Source organism: Sturnira hondurensis, unplaced genomic scaffold, assembly GCF_014824575.4.
Source record: "Sturnira hondurensis isolate 20B ecotype Veracruz unplaced genomic scaffold, ASM1482457v3 Scaffold0001872, whole genome shotgun sequence".
NCBI classification, from domain to species: domain Eukaryota; kingdom Metazoa; phylum Chordata; class Mammalia; order Chiroptera; family Phyllostomidae; genus Sturnira; species Sturnira hondurensis.
In genome coordinates, this window is record NW_028074503.1 from 11,684,528 (window position 1) to 11,698,650 (window position 14,123).

Sequence of the window (14,123 nt, forward strand, 5' to 3'; positions counted from 1 at the left end):
TGGGCAAGCTACTTCTAGTCTCTGAATCTGAAGTTCTTTTTTCTAGAAAACACGAGGAGGGTCTGAGAATTGAGTGAGGCGATGTACTGACAGCATGCGGTAGAGGGAGTGTCCAGCCCATAATAATCCCTTGGTGAATGGGAGCTACAGCCATCACCCTGGCACATGCTCAGTTGTGCTGGGCAGGAAAGGACGGCATGCTGTGGGGAGATGGGAACATGGTATGATGGTCATACTGGTGATGTCAGTACATGGAAGGCTCACATATTTAACCATGAACTCCTGGTTTACCCAAGGGTAACTGCTTTTCCCTTCTGTTTCTATTTTGATCCTTGAGTGACAGTCTCCTCCACCTCACCTCCTGCTGACCTCACCAAGTGCAGTGTCATTCTAGGGCCGTGGTAATCATAACAAGGAAAGAGAAACTGTGTTTTAAATAAAGTTCAAGATTTCTTTGTTTGTTATTTTTTCACCTTTTATTTTTTAATGTTTTCTTGTTTATGCTAATACAGTTGTCCCATTTTCCCCCCTTTGCCCTCCTCCACCCAGCCCACCCTCCACTCCCGCAGTCAGTCCCCACACCGTTGTCCATGTCCCTGGGGCGTTTGTACATGATCTTTGTCTAGTCCCTTCCCCTTCTTTCCATCAGTCCCCAGCTCCCCTGCCCCCCTGGCAGCTCAGTCTTCTGTTTCCATGTCTTGGTTCTGTTTCGCTTGTCAGCTTCTTTTGTTCATTAGATTCCTCTTATAAGTCAGATCATAAGATACTTCTCTTTCGCCAACTGACTTTTTTCACTATAAAACTTGTTACTGTTCCCATCCAATCTCCTAGATTTGGACTGTCCCCACTTCTCTACTTCAACCAAAGAAACTCAGGAAATAAACTTAAGATTCTGTACAGAGTTGTATTACTTTTTATTCTGTATTAATTATGGGATTACAGTATTTTCATTCATTGGGATTATATTTATGGCCATAACAGTGTTTCATCTTACATAGGTCAAGTAACCTTTGCCATTTATATCACTGCTCTGGTGAAATGTTTTAGATGCCAGAGAACAAAACTGAATTCAATGTTGAGATCCCTTTTTAATTGAAAAAAAGGGGTGGATGAGGGTAGAGAAGCCTAGGAAATACTTGTTCAGGCAGCAAACAGGATGCAGGTAATAAAATACTAACCAGGATAGAACGGAAGATACAAAAGCTGGGTACCGGTAGTCATAGCATTTAAGAAACCTGGAGGCAATCATGAATGAAACGCGTACTTCCAAAGAGCGGTGATTTAGAAGATGTGCGCCCCATGAAATCTTCCTGTGTGTGGATGTTAAGGTAAAACTTCGCACCTCTGTATTGTCATGTCTCATTGTTTTTTACTTCCTTCATTTTGGTTTCCTATCACTTAAACATTTTTTACAATTACTGAAACATCACATAACTCTGACTTAGTGGATTCCATTTTGTTTTATTGTAGAGCGCATGTTCATGGCAAGTGGGGCTTACTTCCCAGGAAGCCTTGTTTTAAGAAATCAGTTCTGAAAACTTCTTAATGTCCAGATGACCTGTTTATTAATTTTAAAAATGTCCTGTTAGGTAACAGAGTAACAAATGAGTTACAAAAAGAATATGGTAACATTGTATATCAGCTATGCTAATGTTTGATTAATAGTCAAGTTCACATTGGAAATACATTTTGAAGAAAAGCCGTTCTTGCAGAATTTTGCTCAGATTCCCTATAATTGCTGAATTTCTCAAGACAGCATTTCAAAAATTGAGTGAACATGAGGCATTTTAAATTGTCGCAGCTCAGCAAATATGCATCTTTCTTTTCTTTTGGGTAGTGGAGTGGCCCTGTGGAAGTCTTTGTAAGTGTATATAGTGTATATGTAGATATATCCACATATATGAGTTCTGTGATTGCAAGTATATGTTTTATGTGTATATTTACATGTATAAGTCATAACTTCATGAATGGAGGGCCAGCTGAATGACCCTAATGATAATTACATTCACTGACATTTACTTTTCTGAATCCTAGACATTATGCTCTGCATTTTACATGTACTGTGCCACTTACTCCTAATATAAATCCTTTGTGGCATACATAGTATCCCCATTTCTCCGATGAGGAAACTAAGGTCCCCAGAAGTTAGGTAACTTGCCCACGATCATCCAGTGAGTCAGTCTTGGATATGACATTTCAACCAGGAATCATGCTTTCAGATGCTGCCTCTCAGCATTTGGCATATAATGAAATAGATGAATTTTTCACATTATTGATGAAAGTTACATTCTGGAATATCTGTGTAGTGTAAGGAAAGCAAAACAGCACAGTCATTGAGAAGAAAATATGGCAAAAGCTCTTTCTGTGCTCATTTCCTCCACCCTGTCCTCCTTACCCTTTTCCTCCTGGCAGTCACCACACTGTGGGCAGTGTCTGTGGGTTGTGCCTATCGTTTTTGGTCGACCCCTTTCACCTTTTTCATCCAGTACCACCTGCCCCCTCCTCTCTGTTAGCTGTCAGTCCATCTTGGGTGGCCATGCCTCTGCTTCTATTTTGTTCGTTGGATTCTTTTATTCATTGGATTTCACGTGTGGGTGGGGTCGTGTAGTATTCGTCTTTTTCTGACCAGCTCTTGTCATTCGGCACGGTCATCTTCGGACTCATCCGTACTGCTGCGGGAGACTGGATTGCTTTTTTGTGGCTATGTAGCATTTCGTTACGATGGGTACACAATGCGGTGTGCACATGATGTTTTATTAAGTTATACACTTGAAACCTATGTGATTTTTGAGCCAATGTTGCTCCAATAAATTCAAATGGAAAAAAGAATATAATTTCCAAACACAAACTGCTTATGTTCAGTATCAGCACATATTAATGGTAGGTATTCAGATATATTAGCTCTTATCTTGTTACTAGAAGTGCATGAATTAGTAGGGCTTTTGTAGTTCAACTATACATTGGCCACCTACTTAGAAGTAGGTGGGGAAAAAAACCCAAATCCAGTAACTTTATACTCATAAACAATCATTTAAAACAAACCTCTATACAACGGAAGCCAGATATATGGCCCAGTCCTGAGCCCACACCCCCACCCCCACCTGAAGCATGTCGCCGTAGAGAGCGGTTCTTTTCCTTAGCAGTATGTTGACTGCAGTGTATTCCTAGGCAGGTCATTATGAAGGCTATAATACCCACTGGCTATTGACATCGATTATTTTCATTGTCCCTGAATACTTGGCATCCTTCTATTTTCTAGTCATCAAAACGTTAGTTAACATCATGTGTTGAATGTATTTGGATGAATAATGTTATTTCAGTAGTTCTTGTTTTCTGCATATGCGTATTCAGAAGCTTCTGGAGAGTATCAGATTGCCGATTATTACCTTGTTCCCTGTCTTCTTTCTGCCTCGTTGTTTTAGTTGTAATGATCCTGAAACGTGTGAAATGAATTAGATTTTGAATTTTAAAGAAGGATGATTAAGAAAGATTAAATTTTGGAAGTTTTAGAAGAGAAGCACATGAAAGGTTAAAGAAGGATGAGACCTGTTTCCGGAGGTAAAGGGTGGAGAATGCAGCTTTTTATGTTGTTCCCTTTGGTTTGACTTCCTGCTTTGTTTATTTAGGGTGGTAGAATTTGCTCATAAAGATGCATGTCCATTCTTCTCTTCATGTCACAAAGCAGATATATTCTTGGTATTTGGCTTTTATATGTTTGACCAGAATTGTAAAATCCCAAAAGGTTATGTTGCACGATAGCAGCTTCTGAATGTGGGCGTTGACATTTAGCGTACTAGCAGCCATGCAAGTTGTCGGTGCCTGACATCACCAGCTGTTTCATATGTATCTATTTGTAATTATTTTATCTTTCACAGCCTGTGGTGTTTTCAGATTTTTCAGTGAAGGGCTTAATACATTCAGGGCATTCCTAAGTTGCATTGTTGGTGTTGTTTTTCAACTAAAATATAGCGGGCATTACTGGTTTATGCAAGTTCCAAGTTAATACAAGAGCCTCTTATTTTAGGTTTTATTTTTTCCTTAGGGTGGTAATGAGCACAGTGTGATTGTAGAGTCAGCTGACAAGCTTTCTATTTATAATTTAAATGTTTATCTAAAGTTTTTAAAATATATTTTATTGATTACGTTATTATGGTTGTTCCAAGTTTTCCCCTTTGCCCCCTCCACCGGGTACCCTCCTTGTCTCCATAAATCCCTCCACTTAGTTCATGTTCGTGGCTTGCGCATATAAGTTCTTTAGCTTCTCCATTTCCTATACTGTTCTTACCATCCCCCTATTTTGTATTTATCAATTATGCTTGTTGTTCCCTGCATGTTTTCTGCCATTCTCCCCCTTCCCCATCCCTGCTGATAAACCTCCATGTGATCTCCGTATCTGTGATTTTGTTCCTGTTCTGGTTGTTTATTACTTAGTTTGTTTTTTAAGATTCAGTTGTTGATAGCTGTGGATTTGTTGACATTTTAATGTTTAGTTTTGTTCTTGTTTTTCTTGAATGAGTCCCTTTAACCTTTCATATAATAATGGCATGGTGGTGATGAACTCTTTTAGCTTTCCCTTTTCTGGGAAGCACTTTATCCGCCCTCCCATTCTAAATGATAGCTTTGCTGGATAGAGTAATCTAGGTTGTAGGTCCTTGCTTTTCATCACTTTGAATACTTGCCAGATACTTCTAGCCTGCAGATTCTTTTGAGAAATAAGCTGACAGTCTCATGGGAACTCTTTTTTAGGTAACTCTTTGCTTTTCTCTTGTTGCTTTTAAGATTTTCTGTTTATCTTTAATCTTTGGCATTTTAATTATGATGTCTTTTGGTGTGGGCTTGTTTGGGCCTATCTTGTTTGGGACTCTCTGTGTTTCCTGGACTTGTCTATTTTTTTTCACCAAATTAGGGAAGTTTTATTTCACTATTTTTTTCAAATAAGTTTTTGATTTCTGGACCTTCCTCTTCTCTTTCTCACATCCCTATGGTTTGGATGTTGTACATTTGGAGATGTCCCAGAGGTTCTTATACTGTCCTCATTTTTTGGAGTTCTTATTTCTTCTTGTTGTTCTAGTTGAATACTTATTTTTTCCTTATGTTCCAAATTGTTTATTTGAATCCCAGCTTCCTCCCCTTCACCGTTGGTTCCCTGTAGGTTTTTCTTTATTTCACTTAGTGTAACCTTCATTTCTTCCTTTATGTTGTTGCCATACTTAATGAGTTCTTTGAGCACCAGTGTTTTGAACTCTGCACCTGATAGATTGATTATCTCTGTTTTACTTAGTTCTTTTTTTCTGGGATTTTGTTCTATTCTTTCATTTGGGCCATATTTCTTTGTCTCCTCAATTTGGCAACCTCCTGTGTTTGTTTCTGTGTATTAGGTAAAGCTGCTTTGACTTCCTGTGTTAGTAGCATGGTCTATTGTAGAACAGGTACCTGTTAATTGTGTGGGGCAGAGCCTTAGGTAATCCCCAGGTCAGGGCAACCCACTTCCCCACTTTGTGGCTCTGTAGGGGGCGGAGGGTTCCGAGAGGGGGCAATGCCACTGCCTGGCTTTTGCAGGTTTACCTGACACTTACCCTCTTTCCAGTCACTTCATTTACTCCCCATATGTGACTGGCATCTTTCCAGCTATTGCCCTGGTACTGAATCCCAGAGTGGGTGAGTTTGTGTGCCTTCTAAGACAGTTTCTTCCGCTGCTCCAACCCCCACTGGTTTTTATAGCCAGAAGTTATGGGAATTTATATTCTTGTGCTGGAACCCTGGGGCTGTGTAGTCTGGCCTGTGGCTGGGATTGCTTCTTCACCAGGTGTCCCTCCTGATTTTTATCCACCACATATGAATGCGGGACCACCCATCTGCCTCCTCTCTGCCCCTCTTCCCTGTCTATATGAATGTGAGTTCTTTAAATCCTTGGTTGTCAGACTCCATTAGAGTCTTGATTTTCTGATGGTTCTGGGTATTATATGTTTTGAGGTTTGGTTGTAATTTTTTTCTGCAGTTGTGTAAGGAGATGAAGCATATTTACCTATGCTTCCATCTTGACCAGAAGTTTTCACTTCTTTTTATTGGAGAATATTGCAACATATCTCTAGAGAAAAGTGTGCTAAGTCAGCATCTCTTGATTTCTTTCTTGTCGCTTAGACCTAAAATTGTAGTTGGTGTATGCTGTGATCTTTACTTTTCCTTGACTGGTTTAGCATTGTTATGTTTGTTTCCCTTAAAAAGTTTATGGGCATGTTTTTGCCTATAAATTTCTTCCATATTGAATGGGACCTGAAAGTATTAAGCTTGGAGAGCCCAGTGTCCTCTGTAGTTTGGACATGTGGACATTATACGTGTGGGCAGCTTGAAGGTACATTTCTGCATAGTCAACTGCATTTACACTTGCCATCTGCTTGTTTATTTAGGTTTTGATACTGCTTCTTTCTGGATTTGAAATTACAGGATTTACATTGCTAAAGAAGCTATTTCATTAACATTTCAATGTACAGCTAAGACTTGAGTGGTTAGAGGTGTCTTATTGATATCATCCCCCTGAAATGAATCTAAACTAAAATAGTAATATCAATGTCAAAATAAAAACCACACGCAGATTAATCAGTGGGCGACCAGGACTAATTCATACCTTTGATATGCGAGAGAAAGAGCCTCCTTTGCCCCAACTTGTTGCCACAACAACAAAAAATTCCCCTTTCATGGTACCTTGAAAGAGCAGAGCAGACCTTCCAGGACCAGCTGAAGTGGCCTTCCTAGTCCTAGTTCTTTAATCTATTGCCTGCATTTACATTTTCCAGGCTGTGACATATCTAAATTTAGATCATTACAAATTAAATAGCTTTTAACTTCTACTGAGTCTGTAATATAATATAAAATAGGAACTTTTGTTCTCATGGAACTGGAGCTAAAGCTCAAAGGTGAGGACAACAGGATACAGTGCTCCCTGGTGTGAAGAGAGGTGATGGACACAGCTTCAAAGGACTCACGAGAGATGGCCAGAGGGCCACCTACCGTCCCCCAACAGCCTATATAAAGAACAGCTCTGTGGACTTCCTATTTAAAACATCTTAGCAACACTGTCTGTCTTTGTTTCACAGGGACGTTTACCCAAGTAATTTACTCTGCATTACCCTGCTAGTGAAGTATTTCTCTGACCTTACAACCTCGCCTGTAACGGTTGCACCCGACCGTCATTCCCACAGCTCTGCAGCAGGCCTGCTGCCCGGCAGGTCAGCACATTAGAGGAGGGGGTTTTACTACCTCTCTTGGGCAGGGGTCAGACTCATTTATTTGGTGGTGTGAGGAGCTTTGGGAAGGGTGTGTAGTAGGTGTCAAGACTGATGCCCTTAGGCTGAGTCTGACACAGAATCCTCTTTGTTTTGTCTGGCACGGTATTTAAAAACAGGAAAACTCACCTAACAATGCTAAAGGTCCAGTTGCGTTGGTTCTCTTGGGCAGGTACCGCCTGCTTTGATGGTGTGTGTGAGTTCCTACTCAGCACAGCCTCTCCCTCTTTCATTGTCCTACCCCAGTTGATGTGGCCAAGAAAGCATTGCACATTTTTCAAGGGATTATGAGAAGGACTCAAGTAGCATTTGTATGAGGAGTCAATGTACATGTAGTTGCAGAAATACAGTTACATTTTAAAAAACCATAAATAGCTAGCTTCTTTACTTGCAGGACCTGAGCCCTCCAATGAGAGTCCAGCAATATATGAAATATATTAATATGTGCAATAATATAAGGCAGGATTCACTATATAACCTGCCGTGTGGACTCAACAAATGCCTATTCTCTTGTGTGGATCCAGTCTAAACTATCCTAAACATCTCAGTTGAGTCAGCATTGGTTTCTTCCCATCTTTCCACATCCTCATCTGTGTAGAGGGAGTCCTCAGCATCCAAAGTCAAGTTAAATCCTATTTTCTAGAAAGTGAATTGGAATATTCACTGAACCTAAAACCACTCAGCCTACAATGATGGCGGACCTAGGAAATGCGATTAAGATGCCCCTTCCTGGTACAACCACTATGGAAAATTTTCTAAGAAAACTAAAAATGAACATGCCTTTTGACCCAGCAATTCCACTGTTAGGAGTACATCCTAAGAACCCTGAAAAAACAATCCAAAAGAACCTATGCACCCTGATGTTCATAGCAGCACAATTTATGATAGCCAAGAGTTGGAAGCAACCTAGATGCCCATTGGTAAATGACTGGATCAAAAAGCTATGGTACATTTACATTTACACAATGGAATTCTATGCAGCAGAAAGAAAGAAGGAGCTCCTACCCTTTGCAACATCATGGATGGAACTGGAAAGCATTATGTTGAGTGAAATAAGCCAGGCGGTGAAAGACAAATACCATATGATCTTACCTTTAACAGGAATCTAAACAACAAAACAAACAAGCAAGCAAAATATGAACAAAGACACTGAAATACAGAACAGGCTGACAAGGACCAGAGGGGAGAGGGGAGGGAATCACAGGGGGAAATGGGGAGGATTCACATGAACAAGTATAAAGGACACATGGACAATAACTAAGGTGGGGGCGGAAATGGGAGGGAGGTGGGGAGCACTGGGGAGGGGGGTAGGCAGGTCTGGGAATATAAGACAGAAAACTGTACTTGAACAAGAATTAAATTAAAAAAAAAAAAGATGCCCCTTCCTGCAGCTGAACTCAATTGCTCCTGAAATTTTGCCTAGTAGCCTGCTGCTTTGCTGCTGTGACAGACATCTAAGTTTTTGCTTATTTGCTCCTTAGAAAAGTTATTTGGGGTCGAATATAATGCTTGTTTTTTTACAAACCAAACAAATGTATATATTCTCCAAACACTTAAAACACTCATTTTTTAAAATATGGTGGGCATTTCGTTTTGATCATCTACAGGCACAAAGTGTTGAATTTCAGTACTTTAAAAAATGTTATATTAAGAAATATTATTTAAATTTCTGAGTAGAAATATAAATTCAGAAAAAAAATCCTTGAAATGGGTTCAGTGTTGATTAGCATCTTTTATCCCTACCTTGGTTCCACTGTGACTCTTTAAAATTCAAAATAACTATGGGTTGTTATTATTATTACTGTTATTATTATTATTACTTCTGTCATGGTTTCTTTTTATCCAGCTACTAATTTTTTTATAATAACATCTTTTCAGCTCTAAAACTAGAGGATGCAATTTTTATTACTTTAGTCATTACTTACCACAAAATGCTCTGAAAAGTTAGGCCATCTTGGACTTTATGGTACAAGCTTCTAGGCCTCTTGTTATTTCATCTCTGTCTCTTTTTTTTAAATCAAGATTTTCCAAAATAACACTCCTTTACCCTCATATAAAATGAATATTTTTAAAATGCCTGTCTGAATTGCCAAGGGACATAGTTTAAATCTAACCTGTAGAGCTTCCTAAAAACTTGTCACACTTATTATAGGTTTTTTTTTTGGCTTTGTGAGTCCGTACATAGTAGGCAAAGATGGGCTTAATTGTAATTGAAGACACTGTGTTTCTTTATTCTGTTTTATTATTGAATTGATAGGTTAATGTCTATAAGTTGTTTCTGTTCTTACACAAGCCTAGAGGAATTCATGCAGTTATGTACACACCTTGATGATCAAAGAGCAAGTGTCTTAAATATTTCATAGCACACTGCTCTCATTAAATATATTTTTGAGTGCAAGCAAAAGGTGAGAAGGATGGCGTCTTACTCATTTTTTGTATCTCTTACCGCTCTTCCTGCCGCAGTGCCAGCTTTTTTATAGAGAAGCTCAGTCTAAGAATTGAAGGGAAGATGTCTTGTATCATCATTAGCAGCAGAATCATTTGTAATAAATTTCCCAAGCAATTCACTTTTCCATCTGGTTTTAAATATAATCTGAATAGGCCTTCTCTCATTTAAATGGTATTTATTTTTTTCACTTCTGTAATTATTTGATTGCTAAATCCTGTGATCAACAAGTTGGACATGCAGCTGACACCCTTTGCAAATAAAATGACACTGTTTCTGACAGCCAGGGACATAGAGTGAGTGTAGTATTTCAGCAGAGATTGGCGGCTGTTGGTCAGGGAATACCCATCAGGTAACTGAGATGTCATAAAACTGGTAGAGATTACACAGAAACCAGGGATAAAAAGGCTTCAGGCTGTCTGTGGTCAGCCTTTGAACCTTTCGAGGAGGTTTAGTCTTCCTGTAAGTGTGAATTTATTGTCTCATCAGCTTTGTGTGCTTAAGACCCTTTTTATTACAGGTAATTTTCAGCGTAAAACCATCAGCTCAATAAGCCGTATTTCAAAACTTTTAAATGTCTTTTATTACATTATCATTACCGTGGTTGTTTCATTTACGAAACACAAAGCACTCCCATTCAGAGAGATTTATTCTGGTATCAGTTTATTTTTTCCCCTGATTTGCCAGAACGCCGTCATGTTCCTGTTCTGAAGGTTAATGTCCAAAGTCAAGCAGACAGAAGCCAAGTGCTGCAAGGTTTCCAAGATTAGGACTGATTCCCTTCGCAGAAATAAATGATTCCTGCCATGTTCAGTGGTTTTGTGCAGCGTGCCCCACGGCTGAGTGAATGCATCAATACTGTAGTCCTTACCTGCTGTACATACTGATGACACTTGGTGTTAACGTGATTGACTGAGCAGTGCACTGGAGAGGGCGCACCTGCAAGAGAAGTGCAGACACATATATTTTTATCCTGGTCTCGAAACATTTATTTTACATTTATTTTACCTGGGAGTCATGGTTTCACATTCCATGGGCTTTCAAGCCACACTTCTAAGGTAGAACAAGCCTTTTAAGTACTGCTTTGTTTTCAGAATTACCCCAGAAATGGTCTCAAGTTTATACCCTTTGCCAAAACCTGATTTTTATGCTTTTGAGGGAAAATAATGTGAAAGTGACTCTTAAGATTCTGATAAATTAGTAACTCTGTAGTGTGTAAGTATCTTAAGAGATTCTATCTAATGGGCAAATGGGTCGTTTAATTCAATCATGAGAAATTAGTTTGGCTATATTTTTATGTTATATTTTTATTATCATGTTTTATAGGCTTTGAGACAGCAGCAGAAAAGAAGAAATGGAGTCTCAATGATGGTAAACAAGACTGTTCCTCGCGTTGTTTTGACACCATTAAAGGTGTCTGATGAGCAGTCGGATTCGCCTTCAGGTAAAGAGCTGAAATGTGCTATGCTCCGCCAGTCTCTTCCGGGAGGAGACTTCCTCGCTGAAAGAGAGATGTCATGAATTTTCCTTGCAACTGAATAATATTTCCACTTGAGGTTTTATGTAATTTTCCTAAATACCTTTCACTCTTTCAGCGATGAAAAAAAATAGGGCTTTTTGCTTTTTTTCAAAAAGGTTCCAGCTCACTCTCATCAGAGGGTTTCATTTGTTAATGTCAGGTGGTTTAAGAAAATGTGTGATACTTCTGGGTGGGTTTTTTTTCTTGTTGTTGTTGTTGCTTTGGCTTTTGTTTGAATGTTGAACTTTAATGGTGGACCCCATGCTGATGTGTAATGCCATCAAAAGCAGTTCTTCCCTCTGAGGGTGTGAATTTGTTCTCCAGTCCTTTGCTGCAAAATCAGAATCCCTTATTAGTTTTTGTGTTCTGACAACATTCTTCTCACCTCAGTGCAGCCCTGACCTTTTCTAATTGACCTCCTGCCACTTTATCAGCTATGTGCCATTCTATTTGTTAGAGACCAGTGTTTGCATTTTCTATTCCTACTGGAACATAAAGTTATTTATAAAGGCATGATCTCTCCCTCTCTTCGAGCATCTCTTGCTTCATCTTTCTGTCATGCGTTGTCTCTAAATGATACAGTACTGTTGAAGCTTGTTCATGTGTTTTTTAAAAAAGATCTGAGTGTTTCTTTTAAAAGCCATCAGATCAGTGAGTGTGTTTTTGACTCCACTATTACGCCATCTGTTCTTGCTTTTTGTTCTGTTCGATTGATTTATTGGGCTTTCTCTTTGTATCCAGTGGAGGCATCAGCTTGGGGCCAAAGATAGTGACTTAACTCTTAGAAAAGGAGATTGTATCTGCAGTTTTTAAAAAACAATTTCAGATTTGTCTTTTCAAGGACAGTCAGAGGAAGATAATGACATAATAACTATCTCCTTTTTTAGGACCCGAATCTAAAAACGGTGAAGCAGACAGTTCAGATAAAGAAATGAAACATGGGCAGAAATCTCCCACTGGGAAACAGACAAGTCAGCCCTTCAAGCGATTAAAAAAGTCTGCTTTAGGTGAGTGTTCAAAACATTGTGACATTTCACGTTTTAGAGACTTGTGCCTTTTTGAATAAAATTATGGAGAACCTCAGAACACTTTTTTAATGGCTAAACAAACATTGTTTAAACCTCTCCAATCTATCTAAACCAAAAGGGTACTAAATAAGGACATGTCGTTACAACAGTATGACATTAAGCAAAAGATGATTAAATACTGTTTAAATATTGCTAAATTCGTGAATGACATTAGATAAAACAAAGACTAAAGATAAGATACTTAAACTAATATATGTAAACAAGTAATTATCTGCCAAGTCATGATTCTATCTAATGTGCAATATTTGGTTCCTGCAACTGGATTTCACTTTATTAGAATATACTGTACTCGGGGAACATGCAACTTTTTATAAAGAGTTCATTGCACAGAAAGCACACTGTCATTGGGGTCCGCTGTAGTAACACTGCTCTGCCTTGCTTTTCATCTGTGCTGCTTGAAATATTCAGTAGTGCTTGTCTGAAAAATAGTATAAAATTACTAAGAAGTGTGGGAGACACTGTCCATGGGTCTTACATTTCTGCCCCAGAGTTTCTTCTGAAGATTTCCTTGTGCTGATACCGTTTCATCAGGAACTCAACAGCAGCATTCAGGGGGAAAGGAAGATGAGAATTAAAAAGACAGAAATAAACGTGTCCTGGGTGGAGCATTGTAATTCTCTGCTGAATCTGCCTTGCTGGAAGCCTGGACCTAATGGCTTCATTTCTCTCTCAGTTATTTCACCTCTGAGTGAGGGTAATGATAATGATCTGGATCATTGTAGCATTCTGTAAAATGATAGAAACTACAAATTTACTGACCTGAACTTCATTACTGGTTCTGCCACTTATTTTCTTGGCAGCAAAGGGCAGTTCCTATTTGCAAACTTTGCCTGCTTGTAAAATTCAAGCAAGATTCAGACTCCTTTATTTTTTTTAAGTAAATGTTTTTTGATTGCCTACTGTATACCAGAAATTTTGCTAAACCCTAGGGACATACTTTTAATAAAAAGTCTTTGAATAGCATTGATATATTTTTAGATAAGATATCTTCTGAGAAGCATAATTTATTATGGTTTTAAATATTTAAGTGTAGCATAATTACCTCTTTTGCATTATTTCCAAGGCTAAATAATTTTATAGTTTCCCTGTAGCCAAAAATGTATGTATGGGTTTGTGTATAACCCCACTTACGCTTACACTGTTGAGTTTTTTTCCTACTAGCCTTTTGGGTGTTGCAAAATACATCCTTAATTATGAGCAGTTTCTGAAATAGAGCATTGTAATGGGAGAATGATATGTAAAGAATGTCCTAAAAAAGTTCCGTGTTGTGGAACCCCAAGTAATTTGAAAGTCAGTGACCTTCAGTTAAAAGAGGCTGCTGCAACCCCAGTAAAGCCAGGGTCATATCATGAGTTGAAGAAAATTTGAGGCATGAGGCCTGTTTACTTACTTAGCTGACTTCAGGAGCGGGCCTCAACAGCAGCATGGGCCACGTAATCAGGATCCTCGCAGCGGCTCAAGCCTTCGATCAGGATCGCTTACAATCTAATCGGTACCTGGAAGTCTGCACGCCAGTGACCAGCTACATGTTAGAAATTATTTTGTCAGAGTCTTTTAGCTGACTTGTTAACAAATTTAAAAGGCCATAACGGAGATCACTGTATTCTTTTTGAACCTGCTTTCTTTTAGACTACAAAGTAGTAGAAATAATGAAACTGCCTTAAAGAAGGAATGTAGAAGTGAAGTCGTGTCCACTGTCCATATGTAATGCAGCGGTCTAGGTATTTTGACAAAAGTTACCTCATGTCGTCCTTACTTCAATTATGTACAGTAGAATCATTTCCTTT

At 38.8% G+C, this 14,123-nt stretch overlaps 1 protein-coding gene across 2 annotated transcripts in view; it reads left to right on the forward strand.

Annotated features, from left to right (window-relative positions):
* Positions 1-14,123, forward strand: part of ASXL3 (ASXL transcriptional regulator 3) — a 172,897-nt gene that overhangs the window by 86,814 nt on the left and 71,960 nt on the right. For both annotated transcript variants that reach the window (XM_037032620.1, XM_037032627.1), the window contains 2 exons: positions 11,056-11,173; positions 12,136-12,255. In XM_037032620.1, the coding sequence (XP_036888515.1) occupies positions 11,056-11,173; positions 12,136-12,255 (238 nt within the window). The remainder of the gene's footprint in view (positions 1-11,055; positions 11,174-12,135; positions 12,256-14,123) is intronic.